Raw genomic sequence first — 26,277 nt, 5'->3', positions numbered from 1 at the left:
GCAGGTCGAAGATTAATAACATGTTGTAAAAGCTAATGTGAGCTGGTGGAAATGCAGGGAATGAAAAAAAAGACACTTGAAGCATTTGTGCACTCGTTTTAAATGTATAAATCGCACAGATCTTTTACCAGTATTTGAAAATATTTAACAATGAGAGATGTTAAAATTAACAATGATCAGCACTACCATAATGAATAGTGCAAATAACTGTAATCAAAACTTGTACAGAAACACCTGAGGAAAACGAAAAGAACGAGTCTTTCATAAATGTCCATAAAAATTAGAAAAGAGAAAGAGAGAGAAAATAGAAACAATTAATGACATGAATCACGCACATTCATCATGTAAAGACTTATTCCACCATTACTGTGTCTGACGGTGTTCCTTTGGGGACGAAAACCCCTGGGAAAAAAAACGTCACATTCACCATCGATGCTTTGAGCCGACTGTGGTCGATAGGGCTGGGCTATAGTGCTAAAATCACAGGCAATTTCACTTTTTTTTTTTGTGGGTTAAAATATGTAGGACTGATTTAATTAAGATACACTGTGTTCAACTGATGTTATTCAAAGCTGAATCATTTTCATTTACACGCACCAATATAACAAATATTTCTACTAAAACAATATAAAAAAGCATCAAAAGGGGACTTTCAAGAACATTTCTGAGTGATGATGCGATGAATCTTTGTTTTCAGTGTTTTGATTCTATTAATTGAAATGGAACTGAATTTGAACTGGAAATGAATCAAAAGAAGAATCATGAAACTGTCATGAAAAAGCACCCAGCCCTAGTGGCCATACGGTGTCAGTGCAAGTGTGTGTTTTTCCACTCTCGTGATGCTGGTCTTTGAAAACATGGCATGTCGTGCACAACACCGAGGCTCACGACACAGTCAAAGCATTACAAAATACGAGTGTAAAGAATATGAGCACTAGAATCACACAAAACAATCCCGCCCTGCAAATGACATCATTCCTGTTTAAACGAAAGGATTTTGTACAATACATTTTGCAAAGGAACCTTTGTAAATACCCCTGTCTTTTGCTTTGCCTTGAAATAAAAAAAATAAAAAAAACAATGCCACAAAACTGGACCCAAAATCAAAATATCACGGATGGGGAGAGAAAATGAAATAAAAAAGATCACAAACGCTTTGGCAGAAGAGGTGGGAAAGGAATACACAATGAAAGGATGAAAGAAAAGATAAATTACAGGTGAGACGTGAAGAAAAGTGGTTTTCTCTTTCGCTCAGCATGGCCCAGCATCATACGGTGCTCCTCCCACAGATTCGGGGCTGCAAGTTATTCGTTTTTTCCTCACAGAGGAAAGAAGCAAAGAAAAAAAGGTGCTCTTCTCATGAAAGTCACGTTTCACTGATTGTCCACGGAAAATTGCGCTGGCTTCTGCCCACCGAGGAGAGCAGGAAGTCTCGGCTCAGAGATATACAATCACAGCGTGTGTGTATATATATATATATATTTATATAAAGAGATCCTTTACAGGAAAGGAGCTGAGAATCCAAGTCAAGACCGTGAGGTTGCGGCCCTGCCTTTGAATCCATGTTTCATGTGTGTGTGTATGTGTGTGTAACGGTGGATGTTACTCCAGGCGCGTCTGTTCGTCGTCTGGCTTGGTGCTGTGCTCCTGCAGGCATGTTCGCCGTATGACGGGCAGCGGGTGAGCCTCCGTGTTAAACACCCAGTCCTCAAGAGACAGCAGGTCGTCGTCCGAGAACAGCAGGTACAGGTATCTGTGATCGCATAAGGACAGGGTTAACAAAACTCAGAAAAATACAGCATGACATTCTTTAAAGTGCCCCTATTATGCTTTTTTGGATGCATGACATTCTTCCTTATGATACTTTTTCGGATATTATCTTTCATGTAGCGTGTAATGTCGCTGTTTGTCAATTTAAAAGGTCTGCAAAGTTTGAAGGATTAAAGTGCACGATCAATTGAGTTTTTGTCTCCCAAAAGAAAGAATCGATTCTGAACTGCCTGAAACGAGTCGTCGGTAATTCCTTCCTGCACAAACCTATGTGGGTTTGTAACAAATTTGCATAATGCTAGCCCATACCTGTCAACATTTAGATACCTAAATACGGGAGATCTGAACGAGGGGGGTTGGGGGAAGAGGCAGGCTAAATACACATTAATAGCGCAGATATTAACATAAATAAATACATAATCTCTGTATTACATAATACATTACATAATAATAAGTTTAATTTATATAGCGCCTTTCCCAAGCTCAAGGACGCTTGTAAATAACAAACAATCAGTTCACACATAAATGGACAATAGACATTTGCCCAGCCCAAGAAATGAAAATGAGCGATTGCAGTTGCATATCGCATTAAATTTGGAATACAAACAAAAACAGAAACAAAAAACAACACTATTTACAGACAGCATTGAAGTAGAGATGCAAAAGACTAATGGTATCCAAGTTAACATTATGACTGTAATACAGAGTTATGAAAAATGTTTAAGAAAAACGTGTCATGACTGATAATACTGTTGAAACAAATGGGATTTGAGTTTAGACTTAAATTCATGCAGCGTGGTTGTTGTCCTAAGAGCCAGGGGAAGAGAGTTCCATAGCTTAGGGGCTATAACGGAGAAAGACCTGCCACCCATAGACGACAGACGAAATCTCGGCTCACAGAGGAGTTCACAGCCAGAAGATCGGAGAGATCAAGGGGGAATATAAGGAGAAAGTAAGTCAGAGAGATAGAAAGGAGCAAGACCATTGAGTGACTTAAAGGTAAGCAGAAGAATTTTGTAAGTAATACGGGATAACACGGGTAGCCAGTGGAGTTTGAACAGAATTGGAGTGATATGAGCAGATTGTTTAGTGTAAATTAGTAATCTTGCGGCAGAGTTTTGAATATATTGCAAACTACATACATAGACTCCAATGCCATCTCTCTCATGTTCGTCCATCCTCGGGATGCTGCTGTTCTTCTTCGCACGATTTCCCCCCCCCCCCAAACTACTTCAGCGGACCTTTAAGTAACCGGGGTTAAGTAACCTTAACCAATGAAATTAGCTGCAGGGCGGGATTTCTGCTTAACTGGTTTGCGCCCAGTGGGATTTTTTTATTTTTTTAATAGAAAGATTAAAAACACGGGAGAAATACGGGAAAATATTTAAACGGCATGATAGCGGGATAGCAAGGTAAAATACGGGAGAATCCCGGGAAAAACGGGAGGGTTGACAGGTATGTGCTAGCCTATGGTCTTCATTGGCTTCCTGTGAACAACGTCTACTTTGCCCCTCAAACACTGTATTGTAGCTGAGACTGGAAGAGTTTGGTTCATGTTTTCTGCATTGTGAAAGCAAAGGATGACATTGATATGGTAAAACCGCTGTGTATCAAGTGATGAGGAAGAGCTGAAACTCAGATATGCTAATGAGCGTTTAGTTTCTGACACATACTGTAAGCGGTCGACCAATCACAGCAGAGCAGGCTCTCGGAAAGGAGGGGTTTAGAGAGACCGAATCCTTGATCGATCTGTTTAGACACTGTGAGAAACGAGGTGATGCTAAAATGTGTATTCTGAGAAAATTAAATAGTTTTTTGACCTTGGATGCTTGTAAACCTTTTTTTTTAGGAGACTCCAAAACAAAATTAGGAACCTTTAAAATATCATAATAGGGGCACTTTGAACACTGCCATTATGGCAATACCAATCTACTTTTGAATGCTTCTATGAATCACAAAAGGACATTTGACACTTCTGTTTTCTACACAACTAAAGTCAACGAGGACGGATGTTGTTGAGCTCCAAAAATACTGTATATATAAAAATCTGTGTAATGTGTAATGCCTTACTGATGTCTCATGTTACATTTGACTCAAAGATTATTATGTACATATTTCGTTAGGTAGTTATAAAAAACACTACAGATGAGTATATTTACTGTTAATTATTTAGGAGAGGTTTTTTTCACCTTTAAGAAAAACAGACATGTAGATTTCCAAATAAATCAATAATAGATCAAACTGAGTAATCCCATTGTACTGTGATATTTTCAAAGAGTTATCGTACTGTCCATACTGTAGTTTAAGCATTTGACAGGGTAAGAAAATTCAAAGCTTAGAGCACAAAAGCTCTAGAAAATACCACCAAATTATCTCATCCGCAGAGAAACGATATCAATGCATCTTAAGTCTTTTTATATCATCTTGCGTTAATCATCCTTATAGTTCAAACTGAAGTTCTGCATGAACGGCATTTAGCCACATCTACTCCACTACTGTGATTCCACGATTCATTATTAAACCCATAGATGAGATGATTCAGAACACGAGGGTGATAATGAACTTACTTGAGAGTCTCGGACAGGAAGAAGCTTTGCTGCATGTTGTCGTGACTGACAGTAGAGGCGTACACATCTCTGATTCCTGAGAAACCCGCGTCTACGCGACAATGCTGCTCTAACGCCTGTGAAGACAAACCGCTTGAGCGTGAGGATTTATCCACAATGTTTGTAATTACAATGTGCCAAGAAACAATACAGATCATGTGACACTTCCTAGTACAGTATCAGTAACCTTATATTAGCAGTTCACAACAGCAGGAAAAAAAGTGATTGTAAATAATAAAATGCAAATAACTATATGATCATGCATTGTATAATCATGGATAGTAAAATAGACTGTTGAATTGAGATATCATTAATAAATTCATATTGTTTCAAAGATTTACTTTTTGTGTATGAAGCGACATTGCATTCATACTTTTAATCAGAAAGTGACAGTAAAAACATTTATAATGATACAGAAGATTTCTATTTCATTTAAATGTTATAGAATCAAAGAATCCTGAAAAAATGAAAATGAAATGAAAACTTTGATTTCTGATTTCTGAAGGATCATGTGACACTGAAGACTGGAGTAATGATGCTGAAACTTCAGCTTTGATCACAGGAATACATTACAAGAGATTTGTGAGAACATCCGTTAAAACAACAGTGTAACGGTCACCAGCTGGAGTGCCCTTGAGAGCCACCAGAGGGCGCTCCACATCAGACTATTGTCATTCCCTCATAAACTACATTTCCCATAACTCACTGCCCGGTCTCATCATCCCTCATTGCATCCACCTGCGTCTCATTACCTTGTCAGTCTCAGCTTATTTAAACCATGCACACTCACTCATTCCCTGCAAAGTCTTGTTTGGTGTTACACTGCAATTCCAAGCATTCTCCCAGGTTTCATGTCTCTTGGTTTTGGATTTCTTACCTGTTTCGTGGATTACTCTTTTGCCCGTGTTCCCTGCCTTGTGTTTGTTTGTATGGACTGCCTGCCTGTGTTTGACCTTGTCTGTACTTTGGATTACTTCTTTGGATTACCCTGTTCAATAAATACTGCATTTGGATCCTCAACCTTCTTGTCTCTGAGCAGTTCGTGACAAACATAACTGCTATTTTTTTGCTATTTTATTTCTGCTTTTCTAAGTGGAGAAGATTTACCGCTAAATTTGAGCACTGAATAAAAAAAGAGCTGACATGGCAAATTAATGCTCTATTAACCTCAAACAAAGGTAGACATCTAGACTATAATTAGGATTGTCTCATGAGTTGGTTTGAAGATGTATTTGACAAATGCATTTGCGTTCCTCTCCACCTCCTGCACCCAGTAATTAACATGTCAGTCTGTTGGAGGGAGTGCAGCGCTTTAACATGAGCTATATTTAATAGAACAGCCATAGCCAACCATTCATTTACCAAAGCTAATGCGAATAAGTGCCATGTAAGACCTTGAGATCCTCAACCTCTCACTGCATATTCAAATATAGTACAGAAGGTTGCGTATCTATCTATATCCATCCATTGAATATATTGATCTATGAATCCATCCATCCATCCATCCATCCATCCATCCATCCATCCATCCATCCATCCATCCATATATTATTGAATCTATCGGTCTATGAATCCATGAATCCATCCATCCATCCATCCATCCATGTATATATGTATGTATTATTGAATCTATCGGTCTATGAATCCATGAGTCCATCCATCCATCCATCCATCCATCCATCCATCCATCCATCCATCCATATATTATTGAATCTATCGGTCTATGAATCCATGAATCCATCCATATATGTATGTATTATTTAATCTATCGGTCTATCCATCCATCCATCCATCCATCCATCCATTATTGAATCTATCGGTCTATGAATCCATGAATCCATCCATCCATCCATCCATCCATATATTATTGAATCTATCGGTCTATGAATCCATGCATCCATCCATCCATCCATCCATCCATATATTATTGAATCTATCGGTCTATGAATCCATGAATCCATCCATATATGTATTATTTAATCTATCGGTCTATGAATCCATCCATCCATCCATCCATCCATCCATCCATCCATCCATCCATCGCTAAAAAATAAGCTATTTTCTGTAACCACATTTTTAATATCGGGGTAATACTTTCAGCTACTGAAAACCCATATTTTTTGACCAATAGCCTAAATATTCCTAAATATTCACATTACATTTTGAATATGTGTTTGTTTGATTTCACAGATGTCTCACACACCTCCACCGCCTCCCAGCCCCACTCCCTGTACTTGGGGTCATGGGTCAAACGCCACATGTACATGTAGCTCTCGATGACCTCTGGCCTCAGGATGTAGTAGCGGTCACTCAGTCGGGTGGCTGTGGCCTCCGCTCCTCCATCAAAACGGAAAGCCTCTGGACCAAGTTTGGTGGCTGTTGACATAGAAAAACGTTTAAACATGGACTCTAAATACTGTTCCTGGTCTTATTGTGAAAGATTAATCAATGCACATTATTCTTAAAGGAAATAATGTATTGATAATAATTCATTGCAATGTAAAAACATCTGAAACTCCAATAACCTGATTCTGTTCGGATACACTAACAATCCAATCACAATACGATTTGACACTGTCACACTGCAATAAAATGGGTTGTGAAACATATTTCACATTGCCAAAACAATAACAGTATTTTACTTTCTAATTAAGGTGGTTTTCATGTGTGTCTCTGCATTAAAGTACATTCACATTGACAACGTGTCAATCGCTGGACGGCAAGTCACTACGGCTGGTTGACTTTATGCCATTGATCTGTGAATTTTTGAAAATCACATTCATAGAATGAATTTATGAAGCCAAGCAAGAAGAAATAAACAGTTATACTGCGATATTCACATGCTACAAATTTATTCCACAAAAGATGAACCTATGCTACATTAACGTGCACAGAATAGATGAAGATAACAAACCGCTAAATGTTGAGAACTTGAGATTAACATCAAATAAGATTAATAAATGCTGTAGAAGTAATGTTCATTGTTAGTTCATGATAACTAATGAAACTTTGTTGTAAAGTGCTACAGAGAAAACAGAAAGCATGTCTATTGCTCTCACTAAAAGTGTTATATGCACTAAAAACAGAGATGCTAGTTAGTCTTTAATCTCCCTCATAATGATTCCTCAGATGGTGTAAATACTAGCAGATGCGATGAGCTCTGTGTTTTTACAGCATGGAGAAACCTGAGGTAGTAAACACAAAGTGTGTGTGTGGTTTGTGCAAACTATGATCACCAGCCGGTCTGTGAGGACGTCTTTTAGAAAACACAATGCAGAACATAACATAAACCCAAATGTATCCCATTATGCCCCTTAAATCTAAAATTACAAGCAGCTCCAGTCTGAGAGAACACTCTCTTCTGAATAAACATTTTAATCTACATACTGATTTCGGTTTGTTTTGTCTCAATTCCTCGTCTCTTTAGCAATATTACACCACTTCATCCTGGAAAGATATTTAGCATGGCGTGGCGGTTGTATTTAAGTGTAGTATGGCAGTGATTATAGTGAATGATGCTCTGTTACGGTGATGCCGCTTCTCCCACGGGGAAGCATTTATCGTCAACATTAATATGACACTTCTCGATATATGGCACGGCGTTTCTCCAAACCTGTTTAATATAACAGCTTCTTTGAGCTTCACGGCACACTCGGGCATATTATAATGAAGAGAATATGTTAATAAAAGTAAAACATAAGACAGTATTTCCCAGTATTTCCTGTATTGATTGTCAGGTCTTGTAATGTATGGCTATTTATTTGGTGTCTCAGTTCTGCTCCTTGTGTTGTTTGCGGTTTTTGTTATTATTTGTATTATTCTGACTCTTATTTTCATTAAATCTTATTTGCATCTCTCATTTCTCATTCCTCATTTTCCCCACGTCACAGCTTCTTTTATTTATTTATTTATTTTTTATAAGCGATTCTTTCACATTTTAATACGGTAATTAATCAGTAAACTGATGCATTATTTAAAGGCAATACAAGAAATACTACAATGATGTATAAATGCTTCAAAATGAATATTTTCACAATAATTATTTTGGGGAATAAGAATTCTGGGGTGAAAATATTTTTTTCATTAAACAAAATCATAATTAAAGAAATCGTAATGTGCTTTTTAAATGTTCTCAACAGGTTTGGTGAGATCGATTCATGTGTTGTTCAGCCGTGTTATATTTGAAGAGAGATGCGAGGTCAGAAATTGTGTGCAGAGACGAGATCAAACATGTTATTTCACTCCTGCAATTTCTCTTGATGAGAGCGCTGTGAAGACCAGCACAATTTGAGCTACTTTTGATCCGAACCAGGTTGGACTTCATCTCATTTGTTTGCTTCTGATGTCTGAGAAACCAACACAGTCTGAGGAAAGAGGTTGTGATTATCCAGGAGAGTAATGGCCTTCCTCTATCTGAGCGGCAACAGATTGGATTTTCAGTAACACAGACAAGCTGGAAGCATGGAGAGAAAGATAAGACAAAGGGATATTTCTGGGGAAGCTGCCTTTCAACATTTTCTCACAGATCAGTAGAAGTCAAATCCCTTACTAACTAAACTACAACCCTCCGTTTTACATTATTCCAGCTTTATTTTAGAAGCGTTTACATACTATTAGTTAAATTTTATTATATTTTCAGCATGCATTTTATTCATTTTTTGGTAACACTTTACAATAAAGTTTGATTAGTTAACATTAGTTAACTACTTTAGTTAATATTAACTAATAATGAACAGCACTTCTTTTTCACTTTTTGTTAATGTTAATTTCAACATTTACTAATACATTATTAACATCAAATGTTGTATTTGTTAGCATTAGTTAATGCACTGTGAACTAACATGAACAAACAATGAACAGCTGGATTTTTATTAACTAACATTAACAAAGATTAAACACCGTAACAAATATATTGCTCAGGGTTAGTTCATGCTAGTTAATACATTAACTAATGTTAACAAATGTAAAGTGTTACCAGTTTATTTATATTTCTGTATAGCGTACATTTATTTTTATTTCAGTTTTATGGAAGCTTGTTTCCACCACAGAATAAAAAAGTCGCAATTGCGAGTTATAAAGTCAGAATTGTGTGATATAAACTTGCAATTGTGAGACAGAATTACCTTTTAAAATGTTTTATGGTGGAAACAAGCTTCCATAAATTTTCCATAAGTTCTTTTTTCCTTAGAATTGGACTTTATATCACACAGTTCTGACTTTATTTCTCAGAATTGGGAGTTATAAAGTCCAGATCTAGTCGCAGTTATCTTTTAAAATGTTTTATTCTGTAGTGGAAACAAGCTTCCACAAATTCTAGTACTTCTACTTCTACTTATTTATTTCAGTTAGTTAGTTTTTCATCTTATATTTAGATATAATTATTTAGAACCTCATTTCAGTTAACTAAAACTATCTTTAATAGATTTGGGTTTTCAGTTAAGCACTAAAATTACAAAAATGAAAATAAAGATACATAAAAATAAATAAAATTATGTACAAAAATGGATAAAAATGACAAACAGAAACAAAATTACTTAAACTTAAATTGAAATTAAAACAAAATATTAATAAATATACTATAATAGTATATTACTGATACTAAAATAAAACTGGCATGCACTTTCTGCATTTTAAAGAGTCGAAGGAATGCTTTAGGAATGCTTTACTGTTCAGTTCCTATTATAAATGAGGAGTATTTTCACCAACTCCAGCTAACACTGTTTCCTGAGACCATTCAGAGACCATACTCTCTCAGCGAACCGACCTGAGCGGCTGTAGGACTCGTGGCAGGTGTGAGTGATTTCAGCTGCCAGATCCAGGTAGTGCTGCTTCTGTCCCGCCGGCCCGTCGTCAGCACCGATGCCGATCATCCCGCCGGAGAAACAGGCCAGATGCCCCATCTTATGGTCCAGGATGCCGCCTCGCCACTCGGCCACGTACGTCAATCCACCCGGAGACTTCTGCACCAGGTTCGTCTCGATGGCCTGGACATTGACAGGGAAATGATAAATACAAACACAGGCAACATTTCAACCACCAGCGGTGGAGAAACAACACATGCATGCTGAAGATAACGCAGCTATTAATCGCAGTCGAACACGCTTCCTATGAAAAACAGATGGATGGACGTGTTTTGTGTACGAGTGGATGAAACATCCGTTAGATTTGTAAAGTGCTTTGAAATCAAGGCGACGCTGGATTTCAATAAAGCTTGAATCTATGCACATATAAAACTGGGACAGCGTGCATATATTGCCTTAGGTGCCGACATTTATGCAGAAAATGTTTTATGTATAGTATAAGACAGTACGCTGCGTGGTGAATTGAAGTCAAGCCTCATTGAGATTCTATCGGGACTTTGACACTTGAAGGTGTGTAAATCTGCCAGAGACTATATGGGAAAAGATCTCAGTGCTGTTTATTTCAGAGAGTCTGCTGAAGTCTGTCTCTTCCCTCTGCGTTTTTATGTTTTCGCCTCTTAAAACAAGCACAAAACAGCACAAGCCATCATGGACGATCAATAGCGAATGACTCATCGTTTTGTTTTTTGCTCTGCTATTTCTTTGCGTCTCAAGTCCCAAACAAAACTTCTTCAGAAGGTTTTTCTCCATGGTTGTGTCATCGGCTTTCTCCATTTTGCATCATCAAATGCATACAACCCACTTACAGTGAGCATGAAATCAAAATTCATGATCAAGACACAGAGTTAAACATCAAATATCATCAATGTGTGTATGGCTAGCAAATATTTCACATCAATTTTAAAAACAATTTCACCAACAACACCTCTAAAATTAATCAAAAGCACTGTACACATGAAAACATGTTATACATTTGATTAACATTAGGCTGATGAAAGTGCCCTTTTCTGATTATAAATGTAATTAATATCTTGGCAGACCACATTTTTCAAGGGAAACATTATCTAATGAGAACGCTAATATGCAAATGAAGTGATAATGAGTGAGAGTGTGTTCGCACTCTCCGTATCACGGTTAGATTTGAGCTCTTGGATCAGGATGAGCGCGAGTCGAGAGGCGAATCTAATCTTAAACTAATCTATTTTAGACACTTATACACTTTTCTTTCTTTTTTTTCTGAACATACTGAAGAGCAGAAATAGTACATGCAACTAAATTGCAAGAAAAATAAATGGTAGCATAATAAAATAATGCTTTGTAAATGCCATTGGTAAGGTTTAGAATGATCAATCAAAGTGGTGAATGTTATGAATGATTTTTCCATACATCCATAGCGCTGTAGTACATCTTCTTGGCCTCCTCATCAGTCTTATCTGACATCAGGAAGGATTTGATCAGGTACTCATAGAAACTGTCCCCGAGACCTCCAATCGAGACATGATCTGAGAAAGAGAGAACACGACAACGACTCTGAACTCTACAACCCCCAAATTATGATACAAAATATTTTGAATGAAGAAAATGAAGCCTATTTTTTAGGGGCAATACGATTTTTTTTTTTTTACATTATGCATTGCAGTTTGATATGTCCAGCTTCAACTTCCAGTTTCAACAGGAAATATGTCAACACAGTAAAGATAACTGCACTCAAAGAAATTTGTGATGGTCCTAAAATAGGCCAATACAAACACACACTCACATGCGCGCACACACACACACACACACACACACACACACACACACACGCACACACATACGCGCGCACGCACGTACATACACACACACGCACACACACACGCACACACACACACACACAAACACGTGAACATGCACAACAGACACACACACAGACACATGCACACAAACACACACACGCACGCACACACGCACACACACACACACGCACACGCACACACACGTTTATTTAGAGTAGAACAATTATTTATAATTTTACAATTATACCTATTTATAATTGTCCTATTATCTTTTTATTTGTAATTACATTTAATTTTGTTTCTCCATTTTTGATTTTGAGGTTAAATATCTCCCAGGCGTAATCTCAGCAGGTTTCATGATATTCAGTTATTTCTGTTATTCTTAAGCCAGGATTAGAAGTGAATGGTTTCTATTTATATGCACACCCTTCATTGTGTTCATTTCAGGGATGATCCTGGTACTATAATCGGAATCAACAAACATAATGCCAGGAATGTTTGTATCCGCCCTTCGCTCGATTCATATGCAAATCAGAATGAGTGTGTCGCGCGCGGTCTCTTCTCCATATCTCTGAGACTCATTAGACATTCCCATGCCACACCAATTAGTGCTGCAGTTGCAGATTACATTCACCCTAATAAAGAAAAAAAAAAGTTTCCCCTGTTTTTCAGGTGAATATGAAAGATTCAATTTCCAAAAGGTAATGGGATTTATTATCATTTTAATAACTCTTGGCTGTGGGCTCGTGTCCCTGCTTGACAGGAGAGCCGCACTGGCTCAGTTGATGTCATGGATGCCAGAATAATTGCATTGTGAAACTCAAAGTTGGAGCTTGTGAGAGCCGCTCTCATGACCCAGCGCACCAGCCACTGATAAACCAGCAGAGACAACAACAAATGCATGTACAACACACCAGTAAAACGTTTGGACACACTCCACCACATTTATGCTTGTTCCAATGAAAATACTACATCTTTACAAGTTTGAAATATTTTACTAAGAAGATTTGAACTCTTTGCATTAAAATGAGAGAATTGCATGAGAATGGCAAAACACTTGGCATTATCCTCGGTGTGAATATCGTGGGAAACTGTTTACAAATATTTCATAATTTTACGTTGTTCAAGCACATTGTTCCAGGCGTGCACAGGCCGTGTGAATCTACAGATACAGTACATTTGAATATTTGGAAATATTTGTGTTTTTTTTAGAGTCTCAATAATTAAAGGCTTTTAGTGTTGGATGATTGGAAGGCCCAAATAAAATGTGCACACACACACACACACACACACACGCACGCACACACACACACACACGCACGCACACGCACGCACACAAGCTTTTTCCAGAGAATAGGAACAGCTGCAATTAGCAAAATTCTATCATCTATCACACCTTGTACATTCATTTTTTTTAACATTTTGGCTAATTTGATTATGCCGCCAATCCAACAATCCAAAGCATTTTTCTACAATAAAAGTTGCACAGAATTGACATGCACACCACCAAAGTTGCATTTACACATACCTCCAATCATGGGAAACCATGATCGTCATAACAACAAAAGTTTAATGTGGCTGTGGTGGACTTATTTAAATATGCATTGGTGGTATAATGCAGATGTGGGCTCAATGTGTCTTTCTTAATCAGTATTTTTGTCTTGTTTTCCAGGAAAAACTTTCTTAAAACAAGACAAAACTCCACAAGATATCAGGATTTGTTGTCTGGGAAAATATTTTAAATTAAGTTTATTTTTCTTGCTTCAAAGCATGAATAGAAAAAATAGTACGTTTTATGCTAAAAAGTTTTGCTTCTCATGCAAAATGATATTTTAAGGATGTTTAGATATTTTACAGGGAAACAAGACAAACATTGTTCGGCTAATTTGATAAAGCCACCAATAACAGTGTAGTACCTGTTTGTTTCAAAGGATTTAAAATCACTGAGATGTTACTTACGCTGCACCCAATTTCCACTGACGGGACTCAGGAAGTTGGGATACAGACCATGAGGCTTCTCCATTTTGTTCAACAGCTTTCGGATGTTCATCACCTGATAAAAAAGACAAAACCACACAGTTCATTCAATGCCCGTAACCTGTCCTCTCACTGTAAATTAGTGCTGTCAAGCGTACCAGTACTTCGGTACCAAGTCAATACTTACAGAGTACCAAACTTTTGACTGTAATGAGAGTTTTCACTCAGCTGCTCATAATTTGAATATGTCAAAACTGATCCATGCATTAAGTATTAAAGGGGTCATGATATGAGAAATCAAAATTGCCTTGATCTTTGTACCATTAAAACATCCTGCAAGTTTCACAGCTTAAAACGTCCACCTCATTACAAGCTCCAAAAACAGCACATTTGGATATTGTGAGATTTGTGATATCATAAAGGGAAATTCATTAGCATATGACCGCCTCCAGAGCAAGACATCCACCAATAGTTTTACACCATCGCACCATAAACTTAATTTTTCAGTTAATTAAGTGCATCATCCGGGTACTTTAAGTGCACTTTTTCTTTTTGGAATATTTATATTTATACTACAAAAACGGCATAGACCAGGGCATAAGTACGAAAATTGGGACACACCTAGAAGGTCAGAATGAGGGTTGATAATAATCGTCTTTTCCACATATATATTAGTTTTTTGCTGTTTTTGAGCAAACAAAGTGCACATATTAAAATACAATAAAAATCTATGTAATGACCCCTTTAAAGTGTAAGTGAAAAGACTTGCCACTTGTTCTGTTACCTGTAATGTGTTTTTTTCCTTCATTTTATTACTACACTGTAAAAAAAAATTACATCCCCAAGTCAAAAATTTCAAGTGACGATAACATCTAAATTTTTCAATTAGTCTGACGTATCATTTCTCATTGAGCCAATGTTAACAGACTATTGCAACAAGAATTTCACTTGGGCCAATTGAAAAATTTAGATGTTATCGGTCACTTGAAATTTTTGATTTGGGAGGGTTAGAAATTTTTTACAGTGTAACTTTTCAATAGATATTTTAAATACAATGTTTATTTAACTGAACAATATTTGAAGGCTACATGCTAATGTTTTAATCTATTATTTACTTATATTAAATTAAATTAGTTAATTTAAATGCTATTAATGATTATTATATTTAATTTTCGAATAGTACTGTGAGAACCGTGACATTTTACTAACTACTGAAATATTGGTATGGTGACAACATTAATGTAAATCATCAGAAGACAAATGACTCTTGCCTTCTCAGTGAACACTGGGTTTCCAGACAGTTGGGACAGGTGAACGAACTCCAGGTGGAGCGTCCCGAACTCTGCCAGGATACTGCTCCCGGCGGATGCCCAGCCCCAACTCCAGCTGGTGCCACTGCAACAGAGAGCAAACCAGGCACAGTGAGCACCAACACCCACGCCACACCGCTGCCATGGCAACCAGGCAGGTAACAGTGCGGCCATGGCAACAAAGCACCAAACCATGGAAAGCGGATGCCAGCGCACTTGTCATTTGAAACGGCAGGAACTGTTTAACACAGACGTGCTAAAAGCCTTCACTTCATCCCACACGAGAACATTACATGCTTAATGCAAAATGAATAATGATGCAATTATTAAGAGGATTGAATATACAATAAAACATGTTTAACATTCAAATTTATTCCATCTAGGAACATCTCAGATGGTTTGCACAGAATTGACATGCACACCACCAAAAGTTGCATTTACAGTTCTGCTCATAAGTTTATACATAAGAGGGATCATAAAAAGTGCATGTTATTTTTTATATACTACTGTCCTGAATAAGCTGTTTCACATATCAGATGCAATGTGATGTACACATACTGTTTAGCATGGCTCCGATGCATTTATTGTATTAAGGGGTTAAAAAAATGCATTGGTGGAAAGATTTTATGCTACAAAGTTTTTCTTCTCATGCAAATTGATCTTTTAAGGATGTTTACACATTTCACAAAATAATACTGATATTTATAAGAGGCAACCCTCTCAAGATGAGTGCTATCAAAAGTTTTAATCATAAAACCATTAAGTGTCAATCGCGTAAAAATAATATATTTAGTCTTTTTGGTATTTAGCACAAATTTTAAGTTAACAAGAGAAGTCTGAACCAAATTAAAAGCAATCTGTAAGGAGTCCATTGCCACTTTTACAGATGGAGCCATATTATAGAATCTGCATAAAAGTATTAATTTGCTGGCTCTTGTCCTACACCAAGTTAATTTATAGAAATAGAAAATAAAATTGGTCCCAAAATAGACCCTTGAGGAACACCTGCCTTTATACACTGAGTTCTTCCAGTCAAATAGTTAAAAAACCACTTCAGCACTGTATTACTAAAACCTATACATTTGAGCCTATGGAAAGAAGACCATGATCCACAGAATCAAATGCTTTGTATAAATCAATATAAAGTGCAACACATGATTTTCTAACATCCAATGCAGTAATAATGTGATTGGTGACTGACATCGCAGCAGTTATAGTACTATGTCCTTGTCTAAAACCTGATTAAGTTTGACTTAAGATGTTATTAACCAACAAACAGTGTTTTAACTGTTCATTTGCCAGGGATTCAAACACTTAAAGCTGTAATAGACCATCTGAAAAAAGTGCAACAATGTAAATATTTTAAAAACAGTCTGAACAGTACATCCAGAGCATTTTAATTCTTCATTTTGATTAAATGTCATTAAAATTTCAACTGTTCTGCTTCTGGACTCACTCCTGCTGCATGGAAAAACATGGAAAGAGAGAGAAAGAGAGAGACCGAGATGCTGAATGAACTCGAGCTTCGCTCCTCCCTGCAGGGTTCATTCGGTGAAACTGTGGAACTAATTCACAAGATTATTTGTTTCTGGTTCTTATTGTGAAAGCGAGCCACGCACCGATTCCCTTCTGAAAGAACGATCAATAACCTGAAGTCTGGGGAGGAAGAGGAAAGTGAGAAAACTTTTGTCGGAAAAATCAAAGTGTTTGTTAAATAAATGCTGGATAGTTTCACCGGTGGGAGAAATGGCTTAAAGCAGATTTAATATTAAGAAACAGATCATGAAGGATGCGGAGTAGCTTACGCTGAGTAACACTGATATTAAAAAAATCAATGCTTGATTTTTGAAGACAATTATTGCACATTTATTATTGCCTTCTGCCTGAAATATGCATGTGATGCTGCACTGGAATTTGAACAAAATGAGGTATAAATGTTTTGATGCCTTAAATGCTGCCTGGCATCTAACTAATGTTGTCCTCAACTCTGCAGATTTGACCTCAACTCTTACTGACATTCACTTGCATAGTTTGGAATAAATAAGTTTTTCATTTATATTTTTTAAAAGAAGCCTCTCAAGCACCACCAAGACTGCATTTATTTGATAATAACGAATACAGTAAAAACAGTAATGTTGTGAAGTATGATTACATTAATAATACAATTATTACAAAAATAAAAAAGCAGCACAACTGTTTTCAACATTGATGATAATCATAAATGTTTCTTGAGCATCAAATCATCATATTAGAATGATTTCTGAAGGATCACGTGACACTGAAGACTGGAGTAATGATGCTGAAAATTCAGCTTTAATCACAGGAATAAATTACATTTTAAAATATACTCACATAGAAAACAGCTATTTTAAACCGTAATAATATTTCACAATATTACAGTTGTATTTTTGATCAAATAAATGCAGCTTTGGTGAGCATAAGCATCCAAAAACCTCACAAACGTTAATAATTCTAAACTTCTGACCGGTAGTGTGAATGTCATAATAAGAGCGTATGCTTAGTGACGCGTGTTCGGTCTGTGTCACCAAGACTAACCCGAGTGCCACACCGGGTCCCGCTTTCTCCCAGCCCATCTGTGGGACCGGCTCCTGTTACTCATCTAACTGGAATTAGCGTGAGAATCGGTTAATTAAATTTGCCTGCAGCTGTCAGAGCGAGCTGGAGGACTAATGGAAGCCAGGTGGGTGACAGGAGTGCCAGAAAGCTTTCGCTCGGAAAACAAGAAAGAAATGGTAATATTGGAGGCATATGGCTTTGTGAATGGAAGCGTCTAGCCGGGTTCGGGCCGACAGACGGGACGGTGCGCAGACAGGTAGAGGCTGCATGGGATGCTCACCTGCCCAGGTTAATGACTCCTCTGGGAATGCCGGTGGGTGTGTTGAAGGCGGGTAACAACTTCTCGCCCAGCTCCAACACCTTCTGCTTAAATATCTGAAAGATAAAACAACACCAAACTGTTAACTGCTGTTGCACTGTAGGAAACACATCTGTGGAAGTGTCTCTTCAGAATCACACATTCAAAGGACTCATTTTCTAAACGTTTGGCACATTTTCCACATGCTATCCAGGTTTTTTTGCACCAAACAGTCAGACACTGCTAGTGACAGAAATGAATACTTTTATTAGTTTTAAGTGACAGTAAAGACATTTATAATGTTACAAAAGGTTTCTATTATAAAAAAATGCTGTTCTTTTAAAATTTCTATTCATCAAAGGATCCTGAAAAGAAAAAAGTATCACGGTTTCCACAAAAATATGAAATGTTTCAACACTGATAATAATCCGAAATGTTTCTAGATCATCAAATCATCATATTAGAATGCTTTCTGAAGGATCATGTGACACTGAAGACTGGAGTAATGATGCTGAAAATTCAGCTTTGATCACAGGAATAAATTATTATAATTTTTTTTTTTTTTTTTTTTTTTTTTTTTTTTTTATCAAATAAATGCAGCCTTGGTAAAAGAAGAGACTTTGTTGAAAAACATTAAAAAAATCTTACCAACCCCAAACATGCATATTAAAGGATTAGTTCAATCTCAAAAAAATGTTTTGCTGATAATTTACTCACCCCGATGTCATCCAAGATATCCATGTCTTTCTTTCATTAGTCGAAAAGAAATTAAGGTTTTTGAGGAAAACATTCCAGGATTTTTCTACACAGAATGGACTTCAATGGCAACCAACTATCCCAATGTTCAAAGAAGGTTCAAATGTCCGTCTCAATGCAGCTTCAAAGTCTCGACACGATCCCAGTCCAGAAATAAGGGTCTTATCTAGTGAAATGATCGGCCATTTTCTAAAAAAAACCAAACAATTATACACTTTTTAACCACAAATGCTCGTCGTGTACCATCTCTGAGATGCACCATGTATTACGTCATCACGTTGGAAAGGTCACGAAAAAAAAGAAAAATAATAATAAATTAAAACAAAGATGTCAGATGATTTTGAAGTTGGAGGAGAAAATGAGATGACATTTTTTGCCCTTCCCTATCTTTTTGAACCGGATACACAGACAAATAACTTAGATAGATGATGTGACGCGTGACCTTTCCAACGTGATGATGCAATGCGTGGCGCATCTCAGAGATAGTACACGACGAGCATTTGTGGTTAAAAAGTATATATATATATTTTTATTTTTTTTAGAAAATGACCGATTGTTTCGCTAGATAAGACCCTTATTTCTCGACTGGGATCGTGTCGAGACTTTGAAGCTGCATTGAGACGGACATTTGAACATCTTTGAACATTGGTATAGTTGGTTGCCATTGAAGTCCATTCTGTGTAGAAAAATCCTGGATTGTTTTCCTCAAAAACCTTAATTTCTTTTCGAAGACATGGATATCTTGGATGACATCTGGGTGAGTAAATTATCCGCAAACATTTTTTTGAAAGTGAACTAATCCTTTAAGTATGCAAAATATGCAATGATAAACATTCTAAACTGTAGTATGATATATAGTAATCACATGACTTCAACATACTGTATATTTAATGTATTTGATTTAATGATCAAATAAGGAAAAAAAAGTTTTTTTAGCTGTCTGGTATCTAGGTGTTCAAACTTTTCCTTTTAGCAGGTGCAGAAAACTGTTCACACATTCAGTTTATGTTTCAAATTCAACTGCTGTATTTATCAAATTCACTCAGAATGGACATTCAAACTGCCTTGAACCCACACAATCAAGTTTTTCAGTGACAAGGTCATCTTTAAAAGTGAATTAAACTAGACAGGGTGCAGCAGAATGGAACCGTGCGCAGACCAGATGTGTTTTTAACGCTGATGTCGGCTGTTACACAAAGTAAGACGGCTGCAAATAACAGAGATATTTCTCTCTAAGCTCTTTTTAGTGGTGCTTGCCACTATTATTGCTGTGATTTAGGTTTAGGGATTTTACTAAACCTCTAAATCTAAGTATTAAACTCCAATGTGCAACTCGTCCCAAACCAGACTTCACCTGGTGGGCCATAAAACAGGTGAAAAAAATTCCCATAGATTTACACCGAAGGAAGCACCAGACCAGAATATCACAGAGTCTTAAAGCTGCAGGACTCTTTTTCATACGGTAAAACCACATAGCAAACCACTCAGAATACCTTAGCAACAGCACAGGAAAGCCATGGAAACCACAACAATGCCTTAGCAACATGGTGGCAACTTATCATGGTAAAAACCAACATTGATCTTCAGTGCCAGAATAAATAATATTTACCCGAGTTGTGAATGTGAGCTTGCAGTCTGTATTGAATGTGATAAAATGATACCGTACTGCAAAATTACTGAACACTGAGTTGTTCAATAAAACAAACATACTCTGCAATAATGTAGGACGAACAAATGATTCTTACGAGCCAGTCCGTTTTAGCGAATCAAAACATTCAGCGCAACCTGTGTATAGTCCGATTACAGCATGAATGATTCTTACGAGTCGGTTCTTTTAATGAATAGTTTGAAAATACTCGGAGACACTGAACTGAATTGATCAGAGCGGCAAATAAATACAAAATTTGACTCAATCAATGAACTGCAAGTTACCATTATGTTCACTGATGCCTGTATTGACATGAAGCGTTAATATCAATACTGACTAATTGTCCATATGACACTGTGTTGTTAAAGATGCACATTTAGTGACATTCAACATATGATATAAATGATAAAAATACAGCATATTTTGCAAACGGCCCTTTCGCACATTGTCCCTCCCTCCTGAACTCAAACATCACATTTTCCATCCCAATGCGCTACTTTTACAAGTATTTCCATGTTTTTCAATGTAAACAGACGTGTATAACCGTTGCACTCGCGTCTTTAGCAGCGTCTCGCGCATGACCTGGCATTCTAAAAACGCGGCGCTCAACTTAGAAGTTCAACTTTTTAAAAAATGTGTATATACATATACTAGGGATGTCAATTTACTCAAATTCCCATGATCGATTGTCGTTTAGATTAACGATCAATTGGTCGATTAATCACCTTAATGCAATATGCATCTAGCAGTGGCATATAGCCAACAGCATGACATGGTTTGCAAATGCTCAAAACACAATATTTCTCACCAAATGAATGAGAATGGTTTTTAATCTAAATAAAGGGCTAGTAGGATTGTAAAATGAGTCGATGTGATTGATCATTTATTAAATTACTTATTTAATCAAATATAACGACTAATACAAGGTGTCACCAACAACGCTGCCTCAGATTCGTGCTGTTCAGAATGTGTCAAACTCCTGTTGTGGACGCACGCACTCTTCCTGGAACAACACGGCAACTAAACACAATAAATTCCCAAAGTTTTATTACAATATTAATCTCTTTATAATGTTATGTAATATGACAGTCCCAATCATAGTCATTATTAGTCGCTGTTTGAGTGGCATGCGCTGAAAATGATCACCGGCGCACTTTATACAGTGTTAATTCTTACCCAAATGCATTCTATATGAAATAAATCAGATAGGCCAACACAAAATAAACACAATATTACAACTTACATTAGCACAAAACAAGATTCTGCGAATGCACATGCAAACTTAAAGTCATGAAGGTGTAACTCAAGCCTTTTAACGTAAAATTGGTCACAAAAAAAACTCCGGCACGCTCGCTTCATTTTTCCTTGTGTCTGCCTTGCGTGTTTCACGGTTGAGCAGCGCGTGCATGACCTTGCTTAATCAATGACTGATACGTTTTATCGATTAAGTTGTTATCGACAAGTTATTATCGTCGATTAATCGTTAGCATCCCTAATATATATATATATATATATATATATATGTGTGTGTGTGTGTGTGTGTATCATATAAAAACATACATGCTTGCACACATACAAAAGTTATAATATGAATATGATATGAAAATAAATCTGAGTTTGTGTATACCAATGGGAAGAGTGCACTGTACTGTCACCAGTAGAAGGTCAAACTTGGCTGAAACCACTGGGCTCTGGAGAGTCATGCTGTGCCCTCTGCTATAACTAGGCCAGCACATCTCCAGGTTAATGCATCTGTGCAGGAGTGAAATGAGGGCTGAGATGAGAAGAACAAGCTGATTGGCCCCCTGCACTCCGTATCAGACAGATCACTAATGACCCATAGCTGGAGACTCATCCGTCCCAGACAGAACAACATCTGTGAGGCTTCATATGCCAGGACAGCACGGGCAATACAAACTAAAGACAGTGCCGCAAATAATACAACTCTTTAACTCATGTCGTTCCAAACAGTATGCATTTCTTTCTTCCAGAGAAGTTTGGAAAGATTTGAATTCATATTGAGATGCTTTAAGGCTCCAGAATGATGCTAAAGCATCATAAAGGTAATGCATATGATTTATGCAATACACATTGTATTAAATGTGAAATTTTTAAGTAGAAAGACTGAAATGGTAAAACCTACACTGATAACCAATTTTTTCAGTGTATTAAAAGCTTTCAGACAGAACTTACTTCAAACACTAATCTTTATTATTATATCTTAAATTTTAATCTGCTCCTCGCACAAAACTACAACATGAGCTCAGAAGACTTTGAATATAATGCATTCATTATGGACTACTATTATGCTGGATTTTGATCGTTTTTGGAGCTTGACAGTTGATAAGGTCTGGCATTGTATGCAAGAACTGCATAATCAACAGAGAAATCTCACTCCGGCTGAACTATTCCTTTAACTGCATTGGTATCTGACATACAGGGATCCTGATTGTCGTGGGAAATTTGCAGTATTGATCCAGTATGGCAGCAGACGGCACAAACATTTCACTTTCAGTCTGAACACAATTATCTCTAGCACACACACTGCGAAGATCGTCAAAGAAAAACCAAGTAACTCCAGCCTCGAGTTAATATTTAATTTTCATCAGAGCAAACACGCGCCTCAGGAGGAAGGTCATTGATGCGCATGTGCCCTTTGACCTCTGTGAGCATCATCAGCGTGTGCAGTAGTTGACTGCGCACCGGCAGAGGAGACATTTTCAATTTAATTACAGGACACTTACACACAGCTCAGGAGCCACAAATGACTTTTTAAAGGCCATTTGCTGTCGAACCATCAAACTGGAGGCTGCACCTCAGAAAACAAACAGCGGTGGAAGATGAAGCCGTAAATGAGCAGCTCGCACCAGGAGCGACGGATGCAACCCACAAATGTATCAGTCGAACAAATGCACGGTGAACGCAGAAGATCCTGGGACGTCATTTAGGCGCTACTGTCCATTTAATACTGAAGCAGATTCAGAAGACGTTAATGATGTGGATATAAGACAATGGAAATCACATTAAATAGAGTTGTTTATGGAGTGCTGACATCGGTAATCAAAAACCATTGCTTTCTGACTTCATCTAGAGTTCAGGTTGTCTATCCAGAAGAGAACTGAGGTCTTCTGAAGGTCTGGTGTTTCTTACAAACTTCCACTTGTGTTATTTCAACAGAACCAGAAAAGAAAAGACCTTAATTATTGTTAAGAATATATTAGAAATATTACATATAAAAGAAACATTTATATGACATGACGGAATAATAATTTTAATAATTAAATAAAAATACTAATAATAGCCATTATCATTATTAATATTAATAATAGTTCAAATCAAGCATTTCATATTATAATATACTATTAATTAAAATGTTATAGAATAATAATACTTTATATAATAATAGTATTTTAATAATTTAAATCTTATTGAATAAGAATAAAATAATATAAAATAGATAATAATAATAATAAATTAAAATAATAATACATAATTTTTTATTATTATTACTACATCTACTAATGGAACTTTAAAAGGTTCTCCTATGGCATGAATATATCAAACCCTTCATTTTAGTTTATTTTCAGTCATTGAAATGCGGATGTTATGCTGCTATGAAATACACACAGCACTTTTATGGAAGAAACTGTCATAAAACTGTCGTATAAGGCCTGGTTGAAGTCTGAGCAGTGAAATATCGCATCTTTTCCCATCATGCCCTTCTAGCCAAGATGCATCCAGAGCTTTTCATTTCCACCTTCTCTCACATCGGCGTCTGACGAATGCTTTCAAGACGGCAGCTCTTTTAACAAGACTGCAAAAAGGCTGGAGTCAGGAGGACTGTCAGCTTCTGTTTCTGAGATTTACCAAACCACATGAAGCGTGTGCTGAGGTTCTCACCAGCCGACTGACGCTCGGACGAGCCCTGGACGTGATGAGAGTCATTCAGCATCTCCAATGCTTAGGAATTTTAATTGTCAATTGTCATTAAAATTTAACTCATGGAATTTTATCATAGACGCGTATTAATTTATGCTAAAGTCCATGTCTATATTGGTCATAAATGACATATATAGTCATGGACTTTAGCATATCAGCTTATGCAAAAACTGCATAATAATTATGAAAGCATGCACAAACTGCTGTTTTCAATAATATTAAAAGGACTTTTTTAGGACTATTAAAAGCAGCTCAACTAATCAAATGAAATGCTTTATACACTACCGGTCAAAAGTTAGAAGTAATTAATATTAATAATTATATTAATTGATTCATATTATAATTGATTATAATTATTTAATATTAATAATTGAGCACCAATAAATACTGATAATAATTGAGCAGCAAATCAGCATGAATGATTTCTGAAGGATCATGTGACACTGAAGACTGGAGTAATGATGCTGAAAATTCAGGTTTGGTCACAAGAATAAATTACAATTTAAAATATATTCACATAGAAACCAGATATTTTAAATTGTAATAATATTTCACAATATTACTGTTTTTTACCTGTATTTTTGAACAAATGAATGCAGCCTTGGTGAGCATAAAGAGTGTTTAAGAACTATTAAACAATGTATATATAAATACATATATTGTACAGTATTGATATATTTGCAATGAACAAATCAAACAAAAGTAAATGAAATAGCTCAACACAACTAATGTTCAAGTGGTTTTCCCAAATCCCCAATATGGATCAGCGGTATGTCTGGAGAAAGAAGAATGAAGCATTAGCTGTAAAGAACACTGTCTACAGTTAAGCTTGTGATGCTCTGCGGCTGCTTTACGTCCTCTGGCACTGGAAACCTGCAGCGTGTGGGAGGCAAGATGGATTCATTGAACTATCAGGAAATCCTAGGAGAAAATGTCATGCCGTCAGTGAGGAAGCTGAAGCTTGGGAGTCACTGGATCTTCCAACAGGATAATGATCCCAAGCTTACCTCAGATTCCACCAAGGCTGGGTAGCAGAAGAAGTCCTAGAAGATTCTACAGTGGCCATCACTGTCACCTGACTTTAACCATATAGAAAACCTCTAGTGGGATTTAAAGAAGGCGGTTGCAGCAAGCAAACCCAAGAATATTACTGAACTGGAGGCCATTGCTCATGTGGAACAGGCTCAGATTCCTCAGAAACGCTGCCAGAAGCTGGTGTCTGGTTATACATCTCGTTTGCAGCAGGTCATAACAGAAAAATGGTGTTCTACTCAGTACTAAAGATACTTCCAATGAATGGGGTTGAATAATTTTGAGATTGCAGAAGTCATTAAAAGTTACATTTTCAGTTGAATTTGGGGAAACATTTGTTGTGTTGAGCTATTTCAATTACTTTTGTTTGATTTGTTCATTGCAAACAACTGAAAGTCTGTAAATATTGCCAATAAACCTGATTTGCAATGGGGGTTGAATAATTTCGATTGCAACTGTGTGTATATATACACTCACCTAAAGGATTATTAGGAACACCTGTTCAATTTCTCATTAATGCAATTATCTAATCAACCAATCACATGGCAGTTGCTTCAATGCATTTAGGGGTGTGGTCCTGGTCAAGACAATCTCCTGAACAATCTCAGATGGTAGAGTCAGAATTTGGCGTAAACAGAATGAGAACATGGATCCATCATGCCTTGTTACCACTGTGCAGGCTGGTGGTGGTGGTGTAATGGTGTGGGGGATGTTTTCTTGGCACACTT

At 36.8% G+C, this 26,277-nt stretch overlaps 1 protein-coding gene across 2 annotated transcripts in view; it reads right to left on the bottom strand.

Moving 5' to 3' along the window:
* Positions 1–524: 524 nt before the first annotated feature.
* The window catches only part of LOC311066912 (mannosyl-oligosaccharide 1,2-alpha-mannosidase IA), a 206,071-nt gene continuing 180,318 nt past the window's right edge, over positions 525–26,277 (bottom strand). Inside the window, exons 5-12 of one of the 2 annotated variants that reach the window (XM_084088360.1) lie at positions 18,157–18,251; positions 15,261–15,384; positions 13,972–14,065; positions 11,624–11,739; positions 10,141–10,360; positions 6,580–6,752; positions 4,338–4,453; positions 525–1,753 (exon numbers count right to left, since the gene is read on the bottom strand). In XM_084088360.1, coding sequence (XP_083944486.1) covers positions 1,603–1,753; positions 4,338–4,453; positions 6,580–6,752; positions 10,141–10,360; positions 11,624–11,739; positions 13,972–14,065; positions 15,261–15,384; positions 18,157–18,251 — 1,089 coding nt within the window. In that variant the 3' untranslated portion in view covers positions 525–1,602. Of the gene's footprint in view, positions 1,754–4,337; positions 4,454–6,579; positions 6,753–10,140; positions 10,361–11,623; positions 11,740–13,971; positions 14,066–15,260; positions 15,389–18,156; positions 18,252–26,277 lie in introns of both variants that reach the window. The other variant, XM_084088359.1, reaches the window with a different exon arrangement.

Source organism: Abramis brama (genome assembly GCF_963993115.1).
Source record: "Abramis brama genome assembly, chromosome: 17".
NCBI lineage: Eukaryota > Metazoa > Chordata > Actinopteri > Cypriniformes > Leuciscidae > Abramis > Abramis brama.
Note: the sequence above shows the minus strand (reverse complement) of the source record. Positions and strands in the feature narration are given on the sequence as shown.